The sequence below is a fragment of the Eriocheir sinensis genome, unplaced genomic scaffold (genome assembly GCF_024679095.1).
Source record: "Eriocheir sinensis breed Jianghai 21 unplaced genomic scaffold, ASM2467909v1 Scaffold1545, whole genome shotgun sequence".
NCBI lineage: Eukaryota > Metazoa > Arthropoda > Malacostraca > Decapoda > Varunidae > Eriocheir > Eriocheir sinensis.
The window spans coordinates 2,016-22,500 of record NW_026110901.1 but is presented as its reverse complement, the minus strand read 5'-3'; the positions used below and the strand labels follow the sequence as shown (position 1 = coordinate 22,500).

General features: G+C 44.9%; 1 protein-coding gene and 3 long non-coding RNA genes across 9 annotated transcripts in view; 1 reads left to right on the top strand and 3 right to left on the bottom strand.

Annotated features, from left to right (window-relative positions):
- Nucleotides 1-14,589, bottom strand: part of LOC126990316 (uncharacterized) — a 37,252-nt gene extending 22,663 nt beyond the window's left edge. Inside the window, exon 1 of the mRNA XM_050848886.1 lies at nt 10,638-14,589. Within this exon, the coding sequence (XP_050704843.1) occupies nt 10,638-10,924 (287 nt within the window). The 5' untranslated portion in view covers nt 10,925-14,589. The remainder of the gene's footprint in view (nt 1-10,637) is intronic.
- LOC126990319 (uncharacterized) lies at nt 3,442-8,342 on the top strand. The gene is made up of 4 exons (XR_007744204.1): nt 3,442-3,614; nt 4,689-4,871; nt 6,358-6,543; nt 8,254-8,342. It is a non-coding gene; the product is annotated as an uncharacterized LOC126990319 (long non-coding RNA).
- LOC126990320 (uncharacterized) lies at nt 6,553-7,297 on the bottom strand. Of its 6 annotated transcripts, none has more exons than XR_007744207.1 (4): nt 7,186-7,271; nt 7,081-7,150; nt 6,871-7,045; nt 6,553-6,835 (listed from the first exon to the last, which is right to left on the bottom strand). It is a non-coding gene; the product is annotated as an uncharacterized LOC126990320 (long non-coding RNA). The 6 variants fall into 6 exon arrangements; XR_007744210.1 differs by having other exon boundaries at nt 7,116-7,150; nt 7,186-7,234; XR_007744209.1 differs by lacking the exon at nt 7,081-7,150 and having other exon boundaries at nt 7,221-7,297.
- Nucleotides 14,590-18,822: 4,233 nt separating the features above from the next.
- On the bottom strand, nt 18,823-20,093 carry LOC126990321 (uncharacterized). The gene is made up of 2 exons (XR_007744211.1): nt 19,964-20,093; nt 18,823-19,372 (listed from the first exon to the last, which is right to left on the bottom strand). It is a non-coding gene; the product is annotated as an uncharacterized LOC126990321 (long non-coding RNA).
- Nucleotides 20,094-20,485: the final 392 nt, after the last annotated feature.

Here is a 20,485-nt window from a genome sequence, read left to right as displayed (position 1 = left end):
GATTATTTCTATTTCTATACTATTTCTAATTTATTTCTATTCTATTGTATTTTATTTCTATTGTTAGTATTTTTGTTACCATTAGGGTATTATTGAAGAAAGGGTAGCCTAAGAATTTTGACATTAATTTTGTCCTTAACTATTTGGGTGTTATTCCGGAAATCCGATTTGGTTAGGTTAGATTAATTGTTTGCATATTAGGTTAAATTGGGTTAGGTTGCCTTGGTAAAGATGTGTCAGGCTTTGTATTTCTCTGTTGGTGGTTGTCGCTGAGAGTTCGTGGGTGTATTTCTTGAGTTTTACCTGTAATTAGAAGGGGGCTTCGTGGTGCAGTGGTTAGCACACTTGGCTCACAATTGAGAGAGCCCGGGTTCAATTCCCAGGTGGAGTGGGAAAATTTGGGCAGAGTTAGGTTACCATCCACTAGGTTAAAACGAGTCTGTTAGTTTGTAAATAGATTTGGGAGTGAAGACGGCTGGACAATATATGCCGCAGAGCTTGTTATAGTGAATTCTGGGGTAAATTTGCTGTAGCTGAATTATTGTGGTAATAAACAGATCCCCATTAAAAAGCATCATAACATACCACAGGAAATAAGTAATATGCATCTCAAAGAGACTGCTCCTGCTAAGCAATGACCCATTCTTTGCAACATGCATTATATGTTTGTTGGATATTTTGGTAATTTAGTCATCCCATGGCTCATTCTTGTCTCAATGATGTATTAAGGTATTACATTTACTATTTAGTATGCTAGTTTTACTGGGTGTTATAGATGATGTGTCTAGTAAAGGTAGGGTGAAGTTGGGGGCATACGCATAGCTGTGTGTGGCCTCGGCGCTCATCATGGTAACCTATTGCTGGTAAATTAGCAACACCCGTCAAGGTTTGATTCATCACCCAGTTGTATTCCCACTCATAGTTTCATAGCTACTAGAATTGAAAAAGAATTTTATGATTTTAGGTTGAGGCAAAATATTTATATATATTGATATTTATTTCATGCAAAAAGGTTAAGTGAAAAATATATAATTACTTCATTTTCTACTTATAGCACAACATTAAAACTAGAAAATAAAGGTTCTTTGTCCATAGACTATAAAAAATTATCTCACCTTGAAATTCAAGTTATTTTTTGGGTATTGACAAGAAAATAATGTTTCTGTTTTTAACTCAAATATGCACTTTTTTATGTAACCTAACCTTACTAAAGTACTGACTCATATGTTCCTGGCACAAGTTGAGAACATAATGAAAAAATGGGCATTGACATATACATTATTAAATATTTAAATGTGTTAAATAGTGTACTGGCAATAAAATACAGGAAATCATCGAGCAAATTGGTGTATGGGTGTGTTTCGTTAAGAACTCGGTAGAGTTCTTCAAAGACAAAGGCACTGCCCACTGTCAAAACACATTCCACTATACCTAGAAAATTTCCACGGCGACTGTTGGCTCTCAAGATATAGCTGGAAGCCAGACTCTTTCTTGAGTCATCAGAGCTTTGAGAGAAGTCTTGGGCTTTCCAGGATGTGACACACACACACACACACTCACATACACACAAACACAATTATATACTTTGAGAGTAAAAATAGTAAAGTTGGGGGGATACGCAGTAGCAGCGCATGGCCTCGGTGCTCATCTCCGTAACATTGGCCCTTGAGACTGTGGTGGAAGGGAGCCCCCATTACCCCGGGGCACAGGGCCAGTGTGATATCTGGGTTACCACATATCACCTTCCCCAGGTACCCATTTATCGACCAGCCTGAGAGGGAGGATGAACAGCTGGGTGAGTGTGAAACAGCGTTAAGGCAGGAAAATCTAAACATGGCGGACTTAAGATTTTTTTGTGAATCGCAAGATACGACATTCTTATTTCCGCCATATTGGATCCACTTAAGATTGTCGTATCTGCGAGGCGTTAGTGAATCTGGGCCCTGTCCTCCTCCTCCTCCTCCTGTGGTGGCTTATAGCAGCACATGTACTGTGCTGGGCTGCACTGTGTTGTCAGTCTGGGCAGCAGCAGTGTTCTGGGCTCATCCACTCATTGTAATGTTGGTTTTCCAGAGTGGTGGCACTGCCCGGCACTTCCTCAAGAAGGCTCTCCTGCCCCTGACTGGCTGGTGTGACAGTGTTGGCAGTCTGCTGCTTCTTGGTGAGTGACATGTTTTCTTTTTTTAACATCAGAGGACACGGCTCAAGGGCAACAAAAAGAGTACAAAAAAAATAAGCCCGCTACTCACCGCTCCCACAGAAGTAAAGAGTAGCCAAAAGAGAGGTCAATTTCGGGAGGAGAGGTGTCCTCATACCCTCTTCTTGAAAGAGTTCAAGTCAGAGGCAGGAGGAAAGGAAACTGGAGATAGAGGAACAGAGAGAGGGATAGAATCCGAAAGAGGGCAGCAGTTTAGAAAGCAAAGACTGGTGCCAGGCTGCCTGTGACTTGAACTCTTTAATAAGGAGGAGAGTATGAACACACCTCTCCTCACAAAATTTTCCCCTCTCTTTTGGCCACATTCTCCATAGTTAGCCCCATTGTTAGCACCAGGCTTTTTTATCATTATTAGTGGTATTTGTTCTCCCTTGGGCTGCTTCCTTTACAGTAAGACTTATTATGCCTAGGCCCACCTGTAGGGAGATGTAATTTGACCCAGTACAGTAAGACTTCTGCCTAGGCCCACTGTAGAGAGATGCAATTTGACCCTGTACAGAAGTGCTATTTGGCCCCACATACCAGAAGATAGCGTAGTAACATCTAAATTATTTTATGTATATATTTTTTTACGGCAGAGGAAGCAGGTCATGGGGCAAAGAAAGTACTATTGAGAAAAGAAAGCTTGCTGTTCACTGTGTTTATCAGAGTGGCCAAAAGAGAGGTCAGCTTCAGGAGGAGAGGTGTCTCCATACCCTCCTCTTGAAAGAGTTCAAGTCATAGGCAGGAGGAAGTACAGACCAAGGAAGACTGTTCGGGAGTTTGCCATGAAGGGGATGAAGGAATGAGGATGCTGGTTAACTCTTGCATGAGGGATTGGGACTGTTGTTTCTTTACTGATATCTTTATTAATTGAAATGAAACGTGTTGACTCAAAAAGGTTTAGTGGTTCACCATTTTGGTACAGGTTTTGTAAAAGTATTAATTATTTAACCCAGGATTATTTACCTTCAATACATCTAACTATCTGTCTACTACTACTACTACTACTACTACGGGCCTCCATCTATTAGAGTTGCGTTGTGAGCGGTATATTCTCTCATATCCTTTCACAAAGCAATTCATTGGCCCCACCCCGCCAATGACTGTGGCCGACAACCATCTTTATTTAATATTACAAACTTTACTAAGCATTTTATTTCTAAGCTAACAGAGCTTGTGGTTGATATGACTATCAACCGCCGTCGCCTCAAAGTCCAGGTCGGCAATGTGGGTGGTTTTGGGCGCAGGCGACCTGGTTCCTCTCAGGCAGACCAAGGCTGACCTCAGGAGGGAGAAGGACAGCCTGCATCTCATCCAGGCGACCACACTGCTTCTTGGCTGCTGTTTCTTATCCGCCAGTGTTTCGGCGAGTCTTGCGTAGAAGCTCTGCGCCCTTGGTCCCATCCCTCCTGCCGTCGTGAATACTACCGGGGTGAAGGAGCCCTGGTCCACATTCTGTATTCTTTCTTCATATGCTCTGTTCTTCTCTTGTTCGTTTCTTCTGTGGGCTGCATCAAGGGTCAGGTCTCTGTGGCAATGGGCCATGGGATCAAAGATCCTTATGTCAAAATATGCCCTTTGTCCACGAGTCCAAAACCCTCTGGCGCTAACATCCACTCGTGCTTCGTTGGAAACATTAGCGGTGCGTCTGGCGAGGTGTTCGCCTTGCAGAGGGAGCAGCATGGGTTCCACAGTCACGTCGTGGCAGACTTCTTTCAGCATCTGGGCTGTTATGTCTCTTACTTCGTCGTGTCTCATGCAGACGAGACCTCCTCGCTTGCATGTCATGGCATGATTTTGGTTGAAGGGTGAGCCACATGTTTGGGAGCCCATCCACTGGCCAGCCATACCTGAGGGCAAGGGCATCAGTAAATTCTTTTTTGTTTAAGTTGAAGCCTTTTGCCCTGATAGGTAGTGTGGTTAGCCAGTTTGAAGCGCCCACTTCCTGTGCAATATCTGTCCTCCTCCTTGTGTCTTCTGGGAGTTCTCTCATTAGGTCACTCAGAGTGTCTCTCTGTTTTCCTTCTCTGTTTATGGAGATTTCATTCCTTAGTGACCTAATATATTGAGGGTTGTCTTCTCCCCTTTCATTTTGATTGGTAATATATCCGGTCAAGGAGGCTGTGATTCGGATTGAGTTCCCGAATTCAGACTCAGCCAGATTTTGTGGGTTGGTGATGCCGAGCCCACCCATTTTTGGCGGCAACTCCAGCAATCTTCTCTCCTGGTCACTGGGACATCTCCCATTTGCTATCGCCGGTATGAAGGTGTTTCTGATAGCATCTTCCAGAGGTTTTAGTAACGGAGCAACATCAGGAACGTCCTCATGAGGCTACTACTACTACTACTACTATCCCTGGACACTTTAGACTATCCCCACGGTGTCTAGAAGGCCTGTTATCCGACTATGCGACACCCCACAAGGCCACTACTACTACTACTACTTATACTACTACTTATACTACTACTAATACTATTCTCTCCCCTACAGAAGTCCGGTGTCCCAACCTCACTACAACGCTGACTACTGCCTTAAGTGTGGTAGTGGAGGATAGAGGCCGAGTGGAGGCTACAGCGGACTATTCCTGCGAGAAGGGGAGGAGGATAGTCAGGAATAGTCAGCGGAAGTGTGGTAGTAATGGTATCTGGAGTGGCAGTCAACCGCGCTGTGAATGTAAGTAATAGTAGTTGTAGTAGTAGTAGTTCCAGTAAGTAGGTGATTGTAGTAGCTCTTGTAGGGTGTTGAATAGTAGTAATAAGACTATCCTAAGACTAACTAGACTATTCCTAATACCCCTCAGATGTAGTAGTAGTAGTAGTAGTAGTAGAAATAGCTTATGTTGGGTGTTGAATACTACTAACAGGACTATCCTAAGACTAACTAGACTATTCCTAATACCCCTCAGATGTAGTAGTAGTAGTAGTAGTAGTAGTAGTAGAAATAGCATATGTTGGGTGTTGAATACTACTAACAGGACTATCCTAAGACTAACTAGACTATTCCTAACCCCCTCAGATGTAGTAGTAGTAGTAGTAGTAGTAGAAATAGCTTATGTTGGGTGTTGAATACTACTAACAGGACTATCCTAAGACTAACTAGACTATTCCTAACCCCCTCAGATGTAGTAGTAGTAGTAGTAGTAGTAGTAGTAGAAATAGCTTATGTTGGGTGTTGAATACTACTAACAGGACTATCCTAAGACTAACTAGACTATTCCTAATACCCCTCAGATGTAGTAGTAGTAGTAGTAGTAGTAGTAGTAGAAATAGCTTATGTTGGGTGTTGAATACTACTAACAGGACTATCCTAAGACTAACTAGACTATTCCTAACCCCCTCAGATGTAGTAGTAGTAGTAGTAGTAGTAGTAGAAATAGCTAATGTTGGGTGTTGAATACTACTAACAGGACTATCCTAAGACTAACTAGACTATTCCTAACCCCCTCAGATGTAGTAGTAGTAGTAGTAGAAATAGCTTATGTTGGGTGTTGAATACTACTAACAGGACTATCCTAAGACTAACTAGACTATTCCTAACCCCCTCAGATGTAGTAGTAGTAGTAGTAGTAGAAATAGCTTATGTTGGGTGTTGAATACTACTAACAGGACTATCCTAAGACTAACTAGACTATTCCTAACCCCCTCAGATGTAGTAGTAGTAGTAGTAGAAATAGCTTATGTTGGGTGTTGAATACTACTAACAGGACTATCCTAAGACTAACTAGACTATTCCTAACCCCCTCAGATGTAGTAGTAGTAGTAGTAGTAGTAGTAGAAATAGCTTATGTTGGGTGTTGAATACTACTAACAGGACTATCCTAAGACTAACTAGACTATTCCTAACCCCCTCAGATGTAGTAGTAGTAGTAGTAGAAATAGCTTATGTTGGGTGTTGAATACTACTAACAGGACTATCCTAAGACTAACTAGACTATTCCTAGCCCCCTCAGATGTAGTAGTACTGTAGTAGTAGTAGTAGTAGTAGAAATAGCTTATGTAGGGTGTTGAATACTAGTAACAAGACTATCCTAAGACTAACTAGACTATTTTTAACCCTCCCAGATGTAGCAGTAGTAGTAGTAGAAATAGCTTATGTTGGGTGTTGAATACTACTAACATGACTATCCGAAGACTAACCAGACTATTCCTAACCCTTCCAGATGTGACCTGCGACCTACCACAAGGCTTGGATAATGGTAGAATAGTCCGACTCAACCAGACCCTGGAATACGGTAGCCTGGTCGAATATCACTGTCTACCGGAACACAGGCTGGTCGGGGGGAGCTTCCGGAGGTCATGTGGCGAGCTGGGCGAGTGGTTGGGTGGAGAACCGAAGTGTGTGTTGGGTAAGTAGTAATAGTAGTAATAGTAGTAGTAGTAGTAGTAGTAGAAGTAGTAGTAAAAATAGCTTATGTTGGGTGTTGAATACTAGTAATAAGACGATCCTAAGACTAACTAGACTAACTAGCAAGATGGCGCCACTATAAACACTCGCCTGCGCCAGAACGGGCTGGGCCGACCATCAGGCCCCACCTGGAAGAAGCCTTGGGCCGACCATCAGGCCCCACCTGGAAGAAGCCTTGGGCCGACCATCAGGCCCCACCTGGAAGAAGCCTTGGGCCGACCATCAGGCCCCACCTGGAAGATGCCTTGGGCCGACCATCAGGCCCCACCTGGAAGAAGCCTTGGGCCGACCATCAGGCCCCACCTGGAAGAAGCCTTGGGCCGACCATCAGGCCCCACCTGGAAGAAGCCTTGGGCCGACCATCAGGCCCCACCTGGAAGAAGCCTTGGGCCGACCATCAGGCCCCACCTGGAAGAAGCCTTGGGCCGACCATCAGGCCCCACCTGGAAGATGCCTTGGGCCGACCATCAGGCCCCACCTGGAAGAAGCCTTGGGCCGACCATCAGGCCCCACCTGGAAGAAGCCTTGGGCCGACCATCAGGCCCCACCTGGAAGATGCCTTGGGCCGACCATCAGGCCCCACCTGGAAGAAGCCTTGGGCCGACCATCAGGCCCCACCTGGAAGAAGCCTTGGGCCGACCATCAGGCCCCACCTGGAAGATGCCTACCGGCGCAATAGGCAATCAGCGTAAAAAAAAAAAAAAAAATTTTACCCTCCCAGATGTAATAGTAGTAGTTGTAGTAGTAGTAGTAGTAGTAGTAGTAGTAGTAAAAATAGCTTATGTTGGGTGTTGAATACTAGTAATAAGACGATCCTAAGACTAACTAGACTATTTTTAACCCTCCCAGATGTAATAGTAGTAGTTGTAGTAGCAGTAGTAGTAGTAGTAGTAGAAATAGCTTATGTTGGGTGTTGAATACTAGTAATAAGACTATCCTAGGACTAACTAGACTATTTTTAACCCTCCCAGATGTAATAGTAGTAGTTGTAGTAGTAGTAGTAGTAGTAAAAATAGCTTATGTTGGGTGTTAAATACTAGTAATAAGACTATCCTAAGACTAACTAGACTATTTTTAACCCTCCCAGATGTAATAGTAGTAGTAGTAGTAGTAGTAGAAATAGCTTATGTTGGGTGTTGAATACTAGTAATAAGACTATCCTAAGACTAACTAGACTATTTTTAACCCTCCCAGATGTAATAGTAGTAGTAGTAGTAGTAGTAGTAGTAGTAGTAAAACTAGTTTATGTTGGGTGTTGAATACTAGTAATAAGACTATCCTAAGACTAACTAGACTATTTTTAACCCTCCCAGATGTAATAGTAGTAGTAGTAGTAATAGTAGTAGTAGTAGTAGTAGTAAAAATAGTTTATGTTGGATGTTGAATACTAGTAATAAGACTATCCTAAGACTAACTAGACTATTTTTAACCCTCCCAGATGTAATAGTAGTAGTTGTAGTAGTAGTAGTAGTAGTAGTTGAAATAGCTTATGTTGGGTGTTGAATACTAGTAATAAGACTAACTAGACTATTTTTAACCCTCCCAGATGTAGTAGTAATAGTAGTAGTAGTAGTAGTAGTAGTAGTAGAGAGAGAGACAGATTACTACCATGAATACTACTATTACTATTAACTATTTTGTACTATTCCAGGTCCAGAGGATGCCTACAACACCATAGGCTCCGATAGTAGTAGTAGTAGTGAGTACTACTTCTACGCTTCTACCGCTAGCAACACCGGGCTCTACATCGGAATAATCTTCGGGCTCATCCTGGCGAAAGTCTTCATAGGAGAGCTAGTCTACTTCAGAAACTAATTAGTCGTAGTAGTAGTAGTAGTAGTCGTTATGGTGGTGGTAGTTAATTCTTAAGGTTGTCATATCACTTTACGTTTTCTGCTATAACTCAGCTTGTATGTGTGGTAGGTAAATCTAGCTTGCGTGGTAGTTAGAGTGGTAGTTGACCTTCCTTCCTATCAAAATTCGTGTTCCTAACCTGAGTGTGGTAGGAGTTATAGCAGGTCAAAATTAGGGGAGTGAAAAATCCTGGATATTTTTTTCTGAATGGCATACTGTTTAACATTTTTGTATATAACTCAGCTTGTATGTATGTTAGGTGAATGTAACTTGAGTGGTAGTTAGTGTGGTAGTTGACCTTTATTCTTACTAAAATTCGTGTTGCTAACTTGAGTGTGGTAGGAGTTATAGCAGGTCAAAGTTAGGGGAGTGAAAAATTATGTTTATATTTTTCTGAATGTCATAACACTTAACATTTTTGTATATAACTCAGCTTGTATGTGTGGTAGGTAAATGTAGCTTGCGTGGTAGTTAGTGTGGTAGTTGACCTTTATTCCTACCAAAATTCGTGTTCCTAACTCCAATGTGGCAGCAGTTATAGTGGTACGAAGTTAGGCATTTCAAAATTTTCCAATCCTCCCATTTTCATTCAACCAGCTGTAACATTTTTCCCTACCATTCAACCGGCGTGCATGGTAGATGGATGGGCCTTGGTGGGCTGGTAGACACACCCTTTGGCTATCCTATCATACTCACAGGTCTGTAATTACCTGGTTCATTTGTATCAGCCTTCTTATAGATGGGTGTAATGTTGGCCAGTCTTCATTAACTCACTGGTCTGCAATATCTTCCTGAGTGTCCCTCCCCTCTTTTATCACCCGTGGGCCTGGAGTGCCAGGCAGTGTTAACAGTGCCACAGACAGTGTTATGTGATGCAAGACAGATTAGTTACCCAGTGTTAGGCTGTCTTGTTACCTGACCTGCCTACCCCTCTCCTGTGACATGGGGTCAGGTGTTATGTGATGCCAGGCAGTGTTCATAGTGGCATAGATTTGTGTGGTGCCAGAATCAGTGTGATGCCAGTCATTGGTGCCAGGGACGGTATATGTATAGAATAACACCCAGGTGACCCTAGGACAAAGCCTTATTTTTCTCCCTCACTCCCCTCAATGTTACCAGCTTACCGTAGGCATAACATTGTATCTTTCTGTTTCTGGCCCATAAATATTGCAAAAAAGACCATCAGTAATTACCGATGTTAACAATAATTATAAATGCATATTGTTATCTTTATGGGGCGATAGTTTGGGGTCAGAAAAGACAATACGCCAAGTACTACTAAGGGCTGGTAACCCCAAACTACCACTTGAGCCAGCTAAACGTAATATATGGAGGAGAAAAGAGAATAAATGAACCCGTGGACATACCCACAACTCCTGTGAAAGCCTTGTCAAATATGTGTAGGCCTACTTGTGTGCCAACATATGTAAGAGCATGGGCCTAACTTTTCTTCTTCCTCCTCAGGTTTTGGGCGCCCAGCCGTACACGTGAACTAACAGTCTTGGCTTCAGGGCAGGTCGCTAAAATGGTATGTGTGTGTGTGTGTGTGTGTGTGTGTGTGTGTGTGTGTGTGTTACGAAGGTTTTCATCATTAATATAAAAGCTTGTTGTTGGGGTGAGAGGTGGAGTCAGAGGTCAGCGATGAATAGATACGTTTATTGGGGTAGTGAGAACAGACTCCCGCCGTGAGGGGCGGCCGGGCTAACTGAGGCTTTCGCGCTAATTAATTTTTTTCTTGGTAGATGGAGGCTCGCGCTAATTGCGGTTCGCTCTAAATGATCTCGCGCTAAGTGGGGCTTTCACGCTAATTGATCTTTTTCTTGGTAGATGGTGGCTCGCGCTAATTGCGGTTCGCACTAACTGAGGCTTTCGCGCTAATTAATTTTTTTCTTGGTAGATGGTGGCTCGCACTAATTGCGGTTCGCTCTAATTGATCTCGCGCTAACTGAGGCTTTTGCGCTAATTTATTTTTTTCTTGGTAGATGGTGGCTCGCGCTAAAGAACTCTGCCCACTGCACTGCCTGAGTAGATGGCCGAAGGACGAGCTTGCCGATGGCGTCCAAGGCCGTGGGTGGAGTCAGGGTGCTCCACCGGTCCATAGTGAAGCGTGCGTCCAGGGCCCGCTGCAGGGCAGGGACGCATTGGAGCCTGACGTGTTGCACTGCCTCCTGTGGCGGCCACCTGCACAGAAGCAGCCAGCACTCCATGGACCTCCTCCGTGACTTAAAGGCGGCTGGCGACATCTCCAGCTCGCACTTCTCTGGAGCGGAGGCTGGTGACGGCCGGGGAGGAGGCATGTTGGGGCCACGTGCAGCCAAGCCTGTGATGCTGGCCCTCAGCTCCAAGATTGCTTCCTGCTGCGCCGCGATGGTCCGCCTCGCCTCGGTCAGCACCGGCACGAGGGCCCTGGGGATCACGGGTGCAGGTGCCCTAGGGGACTGGGCGAGTGTCCTGCGTGGGAGAGGCATCTTGGAGTGGTCAGTTGGTAGGTCCAGACTTCCGTTCACTGTGCCATGTAAGATGTCTGGCTAAGGAAATGCAGGGCGTGTGTGCTCCCGTTTACTGAGTGAGTCAGTAACTGACAAAGGTTCTCCTCGCCGGTGCGGGCGCAGGCAGAAAACATCTCGTACATCCAACAGGAACCCCCTTATATGGGCGGTTGCCTACGTCACTATACGTCATTACTACGTCATAACCGTTGACTTTACACATAAGGCACTGAGGGTGCACTCTATGATATGGTTACATCCTCATAAGTACATAAGAGTGAATATTCATGAGTATTCTACAGGGCTTGGGTTTACATGATTCTCGTCCTTTGGCGTGGTGCTGTCGTTGGGTGAAGTGGGTGGTTTCCGGCAGAGCTGTGTGGTGGCCTGAGACGCCCCTTTTTACTTCCTGTGTGTTTCCATAATGATTTGTTCTTCACACTGTCGCCTCGCTGTGCTGTGTTCTTCAAATTGTTCTTGTTATTAGATGAATTCTACCGTTCATCATCGCTTTCTTCTTCTTTGTTTATTTGTGGTGCTCGTACTGGGTCAGGAGGTGTTACTGCATCTGTGTTGGTAGATGTAGTGCCCTGCGGGGCACCACAAGTGCCTGCCTGCCTTTCACAGCCTTCCTCTTCTTGTGTGTGTGTGTGTGTGTGTGTGTGTGTGTGTGTTGTGTTGACTCTTATTTTCTTTTATTTTTTCTTCCTAAGTGTTTTCCTGTCAACAGAGTGTCCAGAGGAAGGAAAAAAGAAAGGAAGTGAGTGGACAGCTTTTGGTGGCTTTTTCTTTGGTCAGGTCAGGTCAGGTCAGGGGCCTGGAATGCCATGCAGCTTTTTTTCCTTGTCCTCAGAAGAGTGTTCTGGCCACACCTGTCAGTGTTAGATTGGAATTATAAGAACCAGAAATTTGTAAGAAAAGTTTTTGTTTTATTCTGTTGTGGACGACGCGGGTTCGAATCCCCAAGCTACCACTCGGATTTTTCAGTCACCGCCGAGTGGCTTAAAACTACCCACATGCTGTCCTGAAGACCACCCATCAACCCGGACTCTAGAGGAAGCCGTCCAAGCGAATCAAGAACGAGTTCCGGGGGGCAGCATGAGCCAATGCAAGATGGCGCCACTATAAACACTCGCCTGCGCCAGAACGGGCTGGGCCGACCATCAGGCCCCACCTGGAAGAAGCCTCAGGCCGACCATCAGGCCCCACCAGGAAGATGCTTACCGGCGCAACAGGCAACGACGTAAAAAAAAAAAATAAATAAAATGCCAGTGGTGTCATCACAATTGCTGTACGTTTAGAAATAAGGGACGTTTATACATTTTTATCATTGACTTGGAAAAAACACGAACGTTTGCTTAATTATGGACGAACGGCTTAGAGTTGCCTCGTGCAATATCAGGTAATGTGGCCTAAATACTGGCCACTGGGGGGCGTGGACTATTACAACATAATTTAGAGGTGTGCCGGCAGGTGTGTGAGGTGCCAGGTCAGGTGAGCCAGCGTTAGTTACCCCGTTAGGAGCGATTCTAACACCCGCGTCATCGGGGGCCGCCGGACCTGAGCCCAGCACCGTACAGACAGTTTTTCTTACGTTGTGTCACTAATTATCGTTTGCAAGAGACGCCACAACGCCCCACGCATTCACTGTCGATGGGGAAAGGCTTGCCTACACTGGCGTTAGCGTAGATGATGTAATATTGCAGAAAACAAGCTCAAACATTTTCGGCGGGCGGGGCGGGGCAGTTTGACATTCACCTCGTAACAAAATTTTCGTCTTTACGGCTAAAATACATCTTTCCTGCACTAGTCTCATATATCCACGTGTGCACGGGCGTGGAAGGCTGTCGTGGGCTTATGGGCGTGATGTTAAGTGTCTTCCTTTTTGAGAAAATAAGGATATATATTTTTCGTGGCGGGCTGGGACAGTAACCTAGCCCGTAACATATTTTTTCGTTTTCACGGCTAGAATACATCTTTCCTGCATTAGTCTCATATATCCACGTGTGCACGGGCGTGGAAGGCTGTCGTGGGCTTATGGGCGTGATCTTAATGCTCCTCTCCCACATAGCCGATTTCACACTACGATGGTCTACGATGCTCCGAAATGTGAGCATCGGCGTCAAAAGTATAGCCATTGGCATAGGATTACGCTGCTTGCACGAATAATCCCCTATGTCGGTCGACGGGGGTCGGCCGACAGCGGAGCATCGGCGACGACCGCCGATTTTTTTGGAATGTTCAAAATAATCGGCCGACGCTGGCCGACAGCTCGATACCCACGATGGCAGCGTACGACGTCGTGCGATGTCGGGGGGGGGACGTGCGATGGCTCCAAGACGTCGGCCGACATAATCCTCATAGTCGCCGACGTCGGTCGACGGTTTAAATCGCGCGCGCTTGCCAGCGACAGATGCCCGAGGCTGCCCGCTGCCCCGTAGTATACCGCGGGCCCGTCGGCTGACGACACTACGCTCCATCGCCCCTGTCTGCTCGCCGGTCTCCTCGCGTCCACTCACGCTACCTGCTTCCTCGTTTTCCTCCTCATCCTCTTGAGTAGGGTGTACAGGGTGACGCTGTGTAAGTATTCAAAGTCCAGTATGGCTCTCACAAGTTCAGGATCCCTGCGAATGAGTGTCGGTGTGATGTAGTACATGAGAGACATTGTGGCTACGCAGGTGGGATGCTGTAACGTGTGGCTCTGGAGGTTTTAAGGAGATTCACAGCAAGTATGTTGGGCCACCGGTTTATGTATATACCACCTCCACCCACGGTAAGTGCACGACGTGCGCTCGACGTCGTTGTGGTGTCGTGCGCCCTTCGAGCGACAGTCGTGCGATATTCGAAAGGCCATCGTTCATGTCGGGCTGTCATCGAGTACGTCGTACGCTGCCGTACTGACATATGCGCCGACATGTCGGCCGATGTCATGCGATGTCGTGCGATGTCGTGCGGCCATGCCTCGATGCCCGCTCGACAGTCGTCGTTGTATGCGATATAGTCGTGCGTAGACGTGCGATCCTCCCTCGCCATGTCGTTGTGACCTATTTTCGGTCTGAAATCGCACGATGACACACTACGGTCCACGACAGCCAACGCCGATTTTGAGGGATGGGCCATCGTGGACCATCGTAGTGCGAAATCGGCTATGTGGGAGAGGACCCTAAGTGTCTTCCTTTTTGAGAAAATAAGGATATATATTTTTCGTGGCGGGCTGGGACAGTAACCTAGCCCGTTACATATTTTTTCGTTTTCACGGCTAAAATACATCTTTCCTGCACTAATCTCATATATCCACGTGTGCACGGGCGTGGAAGGCTGACATGGGCGTACGGGCGTGATCTTAAGTTGCTTCCTTTTTGAGAAAATAAGGATATATATTTTTCGTGGCGGGCTTGGGCAGAAACCTAACCCGTAACATTTTTTGTTTTCACGGCTAAAATACATCTTTCCTGCACTAATCTCATGTATCCACGTATGCACGGGCGTGGAAGGCTGTCGTATGAATCGAACTCGAGCTCTCTCGTTTGTGAGCCGAGTGTGCTAACCACTGCACCACGAAGCCCCCTGCTGGGTTGGGGGGGGGGGGGGTAGTTTGCATATGTGGACATTTTTTGTGGTGTGTAGTGGGCTGGTGTAATAGTGGTTTGGGTCTGGTAATTCCTTGTATTTTACAGAAACCACTACATGCTTGAGATGACCCGTTAACGCCTCACCCCGCCCCACCTTCCTGGCCTGCCCGCCCCCTGGCATAAATGGTAAGAAATGCCTGCTGTTAATGGATATTCCAGTCCATAGCTATGTGGGGTGTGTTGTTATATATACCTTTGACCATAGCTGGGCGTTATCGCGATAAGTTATCGCGATACTTTATCGCTGATAACAAAATCGGATTATCGACCATCCGCTACTTATTTAAATATATATCGGTATCTTCGTTACTTTTGTAACCAAACTAGCGATAATCGCTACTTTTTTTCCGCCTCTCAGAAAAAAAATGTTGTCTCCTTACTGCGCATGCGTGGCCCGGTGTTGTATGAAAAAACTTCGGGGTATGAAATATCTTCCGTGATGAGATTTCATACTTAGGTCATGAAAATTAATACACTAGGTTATTTTTTTTTTATGCTAATCAAAAATCAATATATCATAGAGAAAAATCATTCAACTTTGCCCCAAAAATGATTATTCACTGCCTCAAATTTGATATTCCATATTCGTTGGTGAGCATGTCATGGTATTGAAGGCACCCGGTGTTGTGTTATTTGGTGTCCCATCCTCAAAAGCTGGCGCTTTTGTGTACAAACACTGGTCTCTCGTGAACTGCGCATGCTCAGACCATTAAGTGTAGACCTGTACAGTCTCACAATGTTTTTTTAACACATTAAGAGCTGCTGGAAAGCTGAATCAAACACACAATACCACCATCCTTGCTGTTTCTAGAACGACGTACACTCTGTACATATAAATACAACTCGTACAGAGTGTCGTTCTAGAAACAGCGAGGATGGTGGTAGTGGTACTATATGTCTGATTCAGCCTTCCAGCAACTCTTAATTACGGTTTAAAAGCTTTGTGAGACTGTACAGGTCTACGCTTGCTGGTCTGAGCATGCACCGTTCACGAGAGACCAGTGTTTGTAAACAATTTTTGACGGTGGGGACGCCAAATAACACAACACCGGTTCAGGCATTTCTAGTATTACCGTCCATAGGTACGTGTCAACGTGTGGTTTAAAGGTTTTGTAAGTTTCCTAAAATACAGATAATGAAAATTTGAATTCATCAATGTTGTTCGATCTGAAATATCAATATAGTATCGTTTTCGCCTATCGGACTTATCGCTAGCTAGTATCGGAATTGTGGATTTATATCGGTTATCGCCTATATTTGTGTCTCTAGTTAACGAATATCGGTTATCGCCGTTAAGGTTTTTCATTATCAGTTATCGGTTATCGGGAATAAGGTTTTCTGTTATCGTGCCCAGCTATGGTAGCGGGTTCCCTCCAAGCTTACCCATTGTATTAGATAACGTGTTTGTTCTTGCCTCAGACCCGCTGGGCATCCCACTACCCTCTACCCTCCCAGCAAACCACCGCGTGCAGGGTGGCCGCACCCTCAGGGCTGCGGCCACCCTGAGGTAAGAAAAATAGGGGACACAACATCCCATCCTCCAGTACAGAACCAATACATATTTTAACCCCTAAAGGTCGGCAGGTTTGAGCTTGTACAAGTTTTCCGCCCCACCCGCCCGCTACACTACAGTGCGGCTAGCGAGTGGAAAGCTGCCGATTTTTACTTTACTATTTCCCAATACGCTCACTCTTAACCTATATACACAACCCCCGATTAATACCTGGTACACTGCTGGGTGGGTGGACAGGGGCGTAGGGTATCGGAAAAGCCGCCCAAATTTTTCCACTCCGCCCGGGAATCGAACCCGGGCTCTCTCGGTTGTGAACAGAGTGTGCTAACCACTGCACCACGAAGCCCCCAAGGGAAGGAAGTAAGGAAGGAGGGAGGGAGAGAACGGCAAAATCACAGAACCATTAAGCTGAAAAAAGGGAAAAAATGTGGAGTTACGTAGCGAACAAACCGTTACGTAAAAAATAAAAACCCAAGGCGTAGAGTGAAGGTGAAATCAAGAGCACCACGGAGCCCCCCAAGAATAGGGAAACTGTGGCTCCTAAACTCCGGTGCGAAGCCTGCACCGCCAGCATAATAACTGGTTGAGGGAGTCTCCCTAACAACCGTAACACAGTGATTCGTATTGTATGTCATTTGTCATTGATATTTGTTCGTAAAATTACTTTTAACTCGTATAGAATAACATCTATAATGATTTTGGGTAATATTTTTGTGGGACATGGGACGCATTGATGGGATTCACAGTAATTTCAGTGGAGGGGAAGTGCCTTTTGGTTTACGAGTGTTTTGTCATGCTGAAAAAATTACCCAACAAATTAAACTCGTAAACTGACTATCTTTAACCTGGTAGCAGCGACGGGGTCAAATTGGTGGCTTTACCGTGTACCAGCGACGGGCCAAATTTGTGGCTTTACCGTGTACCAGCGACGGGCCAAATTTGTGGCTTTACCGTGTAGCAGCGACGGGCCAAATTTGTGGCCTTACCGTGTAGCAGCGACGGGCCAAATTTGTGGCTTTACCGTGTAGCAGCGACGGGCCAAATTTTTGCCATGATATAAACCCCAGAAAATAAATGATTCATAAACTGATCACAAATGCGTTGATATATATTATGAAATGGTTTGCGTGAGTGATGATTTTTTTCTAATTTTTCTCGCTTAGAGGGACCATTAAGAAACATGACCCCCGCAGCTACCGGGTTAAATTTCCGCCGCTTATAACAGACTAAGTTCCCACCCAGTTAGCCCATTACATCCAGGGTCTGCTGTACCTTGGTAGTGTAGTGCATAACAGCGGTGGGTCTCAGCAGGCCTGGCAGACCATGGTGTTGTGGACTCGCTCAGGATGAATATATTACATTGTCAATATCTAGGTAGGCAGGCAATGTGTGTGTGTGTGTGTGTGTGTGTATGTGTGTGTGTTGTTTTTCTATGTAATATTTATAAGTACTCTCTCTTCCTTCCATAGCTTCAGCATTCTCTCCCTCTCTCTCTCTCTTCCTTCCATAGCTTCAGCATTCTCTCTCTCTCTCTCTCTCTCTCTCTCTCTCTCTCTCTCTCTCTCATAGCTTCAGCATTCTCTCTCTCCCTCTCTCTCTCTCTCTCTTCCTTCCATAGCTTCAGCATTCTCTCTCTCTCTCTCTCTCTCTCTCTCTCTCTCTCTCTCTCTCTCTCTCTCTCTCTCTCTCTCTCTCTCTCTCTCTCTCTCTCTCTCTCTCTCTCTCTCTCTCCTTCCCTTCCTTCTTCCTTCCTTCCTTCTTCCTTCTTCTTCTTCTGTACTCCTTCCTCTCTCTCTCCCTTCCTTCCTCTCTCTTCCTTTCTTTCTCTTCCTCTGATTATTACATTTTCTCTTCCTTTCTTTCTCTTCCTTCTTCCTCTTTCTCTCACGTATCTCTTCTTTAGCAAAGTTTCTCCTCCTCCTCCTCCTCCTGTTATTGCATCTTCTTCCTCTTCTTCATTTGATATAGCTCTCTCTCTCTCTCTCTCTCTCTCTCTCTCTCTCTCTCTCTCTCTCTCTCTCTCTCTCTCTCTCTCTCTCTCTCTCTCTCTCTCTCCATTCCATTAATAAAGAGTTATTCTCCTCAGGTGTGTGTTGATGCTGGGACCAAGAGGAAGAGGAAGAGGAGGAGGAAGAAGAGGAGAAGGAAGATGCTGATAATGGCAACAGGAAGATCAGAAGAAGAAGAGGAGTAAGAATGGAAGAAGAACAAGAACAAGAGGAGGAGGAGGAGGAAGAAGAAGAAGAAGAAGAAGAAGAAGAAGAAGAAGAACACACACACACACACACACACAGGCACATATGACAAACACCTTTTTATATATTTTTCATTTTTATTAATCCATACAACATACATTAGCTATATACATATTATACAACATATGCATAACTATATACATTAGATCATAGAGTGACAGAGAGAGACTTGAGAGGTGAGATAGGGAGAGAGGTGCCCCCCCCCCCTCTCTCTCTCTCTCTCTCTCTCTCTCTCTCTCTCTCTCTCTCACCTCACCTCACCTCACAGGACCCCACAGATGTACCCCCCATAGACACCTACCCCCCCCAGCCACATGAAGGACCCCCCCTCCCTCCCACCCTAGCACCCACATAGCCTTATCAATGATACTATATGTATGTATGTATGTGTGTGTGTGTGTGTGTGTGTGTGTTTTTCTATTAATAAAAAGTTAATTTGTAATGTTTGTGTGTTATATTCCTGAGAGAGAGAGAGAGAGAGAGAGAGAGAGAGAGAGAGAGAGAGAGAGAGAGAGAGAGAGAACAATATGAGAAGCAAAAGAGAGATAATAAATGAGAGAAGGAAGATAAAAGAGGAATAAGGAGAGAGAGAGAGAGAGAGAGAGAGAGAGAGAGAAGGAAAAGGAATAATGAAAGAAAGAACAAGAAATTTACTGATAAAAAGGGAGAGAGAGAGAGAAGGAAAAGGAATAATGAAAGAAAGAACAAGAAATTTACTGATAAAAAGGGAGAGAAGGAAAAGGAATAATGAAAGAAAGAACAAGAAATTTGCTGATAAAAAAGGAAGAAAGAGAGAGAGAGAGGCATTAGAAGGGAGAGGAGAAGAGAGAGAGAGGCATCAGAAGGGAGGGAGAGAGAGGAGAAGAAAAGAGAGAGAGAGGACATTAAGGCAAGGTAAGGCAAGGTGTCTTAACTAACCTACTAACTAACTATGGGATGACAGAAAGAGATGACCAGAGAGAGAGAGAGAGAGAGAGGAGACATTAAGGTAAGGTAAGGTAAGGCAAGGTAAGGTGTCTTAACTAACCTACTAACTAACTATGGGATGACAGAAAGATGACCAGAGAGAGAGAGAGAGAGGTAAGGCAAGGTAAGGTAAGGTAAGGTAAGGTGTCTTAACTAACCTACTAACTAACTATGGGATGACCAGAGAGAGAGAGAGAGAGAGAGAGATGAGACATTAAGGTAAGGTAAGGTAAGGTAAGGTGTCTTAACTAACCTACTAACTAACTATGGGATGACAGAAAGATGACCAGAGAGAGAGAGAGAGAGATGAGACATTAAAGTAAGGTAAGGTAAGGCAAGGTAAGGTGTCTTAACTAACCTACTAACTAACTATGGGATGACAGAAAGATGACCAGAGAGAGAGAGAGAGAGAGATGAGACATTAAAGTAAGGTAAGGTAAGGCAAGGTAAGGTGTCTTAACTAACCTACTAACTAACTATGGGATGACAGAAAGATGACCAGAGAGAGAGAGGAGACATTAAGGTAAGGTAAGGTAAGGTAAGGTGTCTTAACTAACCTACTAACTAACTATGGGATGACAGAAAGATGACCAGAGAGAGAGAGAGAGAGATGAGACATTAAAGTAAGGTAAGGTAAGGTGTCTTAACTAACCTACTAACTAACTATGGGATGACAGAAAGAGATGACCAGAGAGAGAGAGAGAGAGAGAGAGGAGACATTAAGGTAAGGTAAGGTAAGGTAAGGTGTCTTAACTAACCTACTAACTAACTATGGGATGACAGAAAGAGATGACCAGAGAGAGAGAGGAGACATTAAGGTAAGGTAAGGTAAGGTGTCTTAACTAACCTACTAACTAACTATGGGATGACAGAAAGATGACCAGAGAGAGAGAGAGATGAGACATTAAAGTAAGGTAAGGTAAGGCAAGGTAAGGTGTCTTAACTAACCTACTAACTAACTATGGGATGACAGAAAGATGACCAGAGAGAGAGAGGAGACATTAAGGTAAGGTAAGGTAAGGCAAGGTTAGGCAAGGTAAGAAAATACCAACCAAATAAACTGTCAACTGTATGTAGGCCTATAGCTAACCGTATGAGACTGTATGTTATATGGAAAGAAAGCTAACTAAACTGTATAGGCCTATGGATATGCCTACCTAGTGAGGGGAAGCTG